Below are 774 nucleotides of genomic sequence, written 5' to 3'. Positions count from 1 at the left end.
TCACAAATCTCTCCCTCTCTCTATCTCTCTGTCTCTACCCCTCTCTTTCTCTCTCTCCCTCCCTCATCTCTCTCTCTACCTCTCTCTCTTTCTCTCCGTCTCTGTCTCTCCCTCATCTCTCTCTTTACCTCTCTCTCTTTCTCTCTGTCTCTCTGTCTCTCTCTCTCTCTCTCCTGTTTCATCTTTCTCTCTCTTTCTCTCTCCTCCACGTGACTCCCTCTCCTCTTCCTCTTTCGTCTGGATTGTTCACCTTCTTTACTCCTTTTCTGTGTCAGTCTCTCTCTTTCTCTCTCTCTCTCTCTGTCTCTCCCTCTATTTCAGTGTCTGTGCCCTTGTCCTTCCTTCCATCCCTCTCTCTGTGTGTCTGTCTTTCTCTCCATCTCTCCCTCCTCTACTTCCGTCCTTCCCTCCCTCTCTTCTCGCCTTGACTCCGCCCCTCCCCACCTCAGGTGTCATCTAACTCCGCCCCCCTCTGTCCCCTCAGGTGCAGGTGCTGCTCTACTTCCTCCAGCTGGAGACCATCCCCACGCCTGACAGCAAGCGGCAGAGCATCCTTTTCTCCACCGAAGTGTAGAGGAGAGAGACCTCTGCTTCCCCTCAGACCACGACAATGAAGGAGAGAGAGAGAGAGAGAGACAGAAAGAGAGAAAGAAGAGAGAGACTCTGGCTCAAACTGAATCTATGCTTACCTGCGTACCGAGTGAGATTTGTGCCCAATGCTGGACTGCAAGCCGGAGCGAGCGTCCCTATCTGTGGACACAGACTTGTGTTTTT

General features: G+C 52.1%; 1 protein-coding gene across 1 annotated transcript in view; it reads left to right on the top strand.

Annotated features, from left to right (window-relative positions):
* The window catches only part of bcr (BCR activator of RhoGEF and GTPase), a gene marked incomplete at both ends in the record, with an annotated part of 25,210 nt that extends 24,636 nt beyond the window's left edge, over positions 1 to 574 (top strand). Inside the window, 1 exon segment of the mRNA XM_080529697.1 lies at positions 485 to 574. Coding sequence (XP_080385823.1) covers positions 485 to 574 — 90 coding nt within the window.
* Positions 575 to 774: the final 200 nt, after the last annotated feature.

This window comes from Nansenia antarctica (genome assembly GCF_963989245.1).
Source record: "Nansenia antarctica genome assembly, chromosome: 4".
NCBI classification, from domain to species: Eukaryota; Metazoa; Chordata; class Actinopteri; order Argentiniformes; family Microstomatidae; genus Nansenia; species Nansenia antarctica.
The sequence above is the reverse complement of the archived record's forward strand: the minus strand, read 5'-3'. Positions and strand labels throughout refer to the sequence as shown.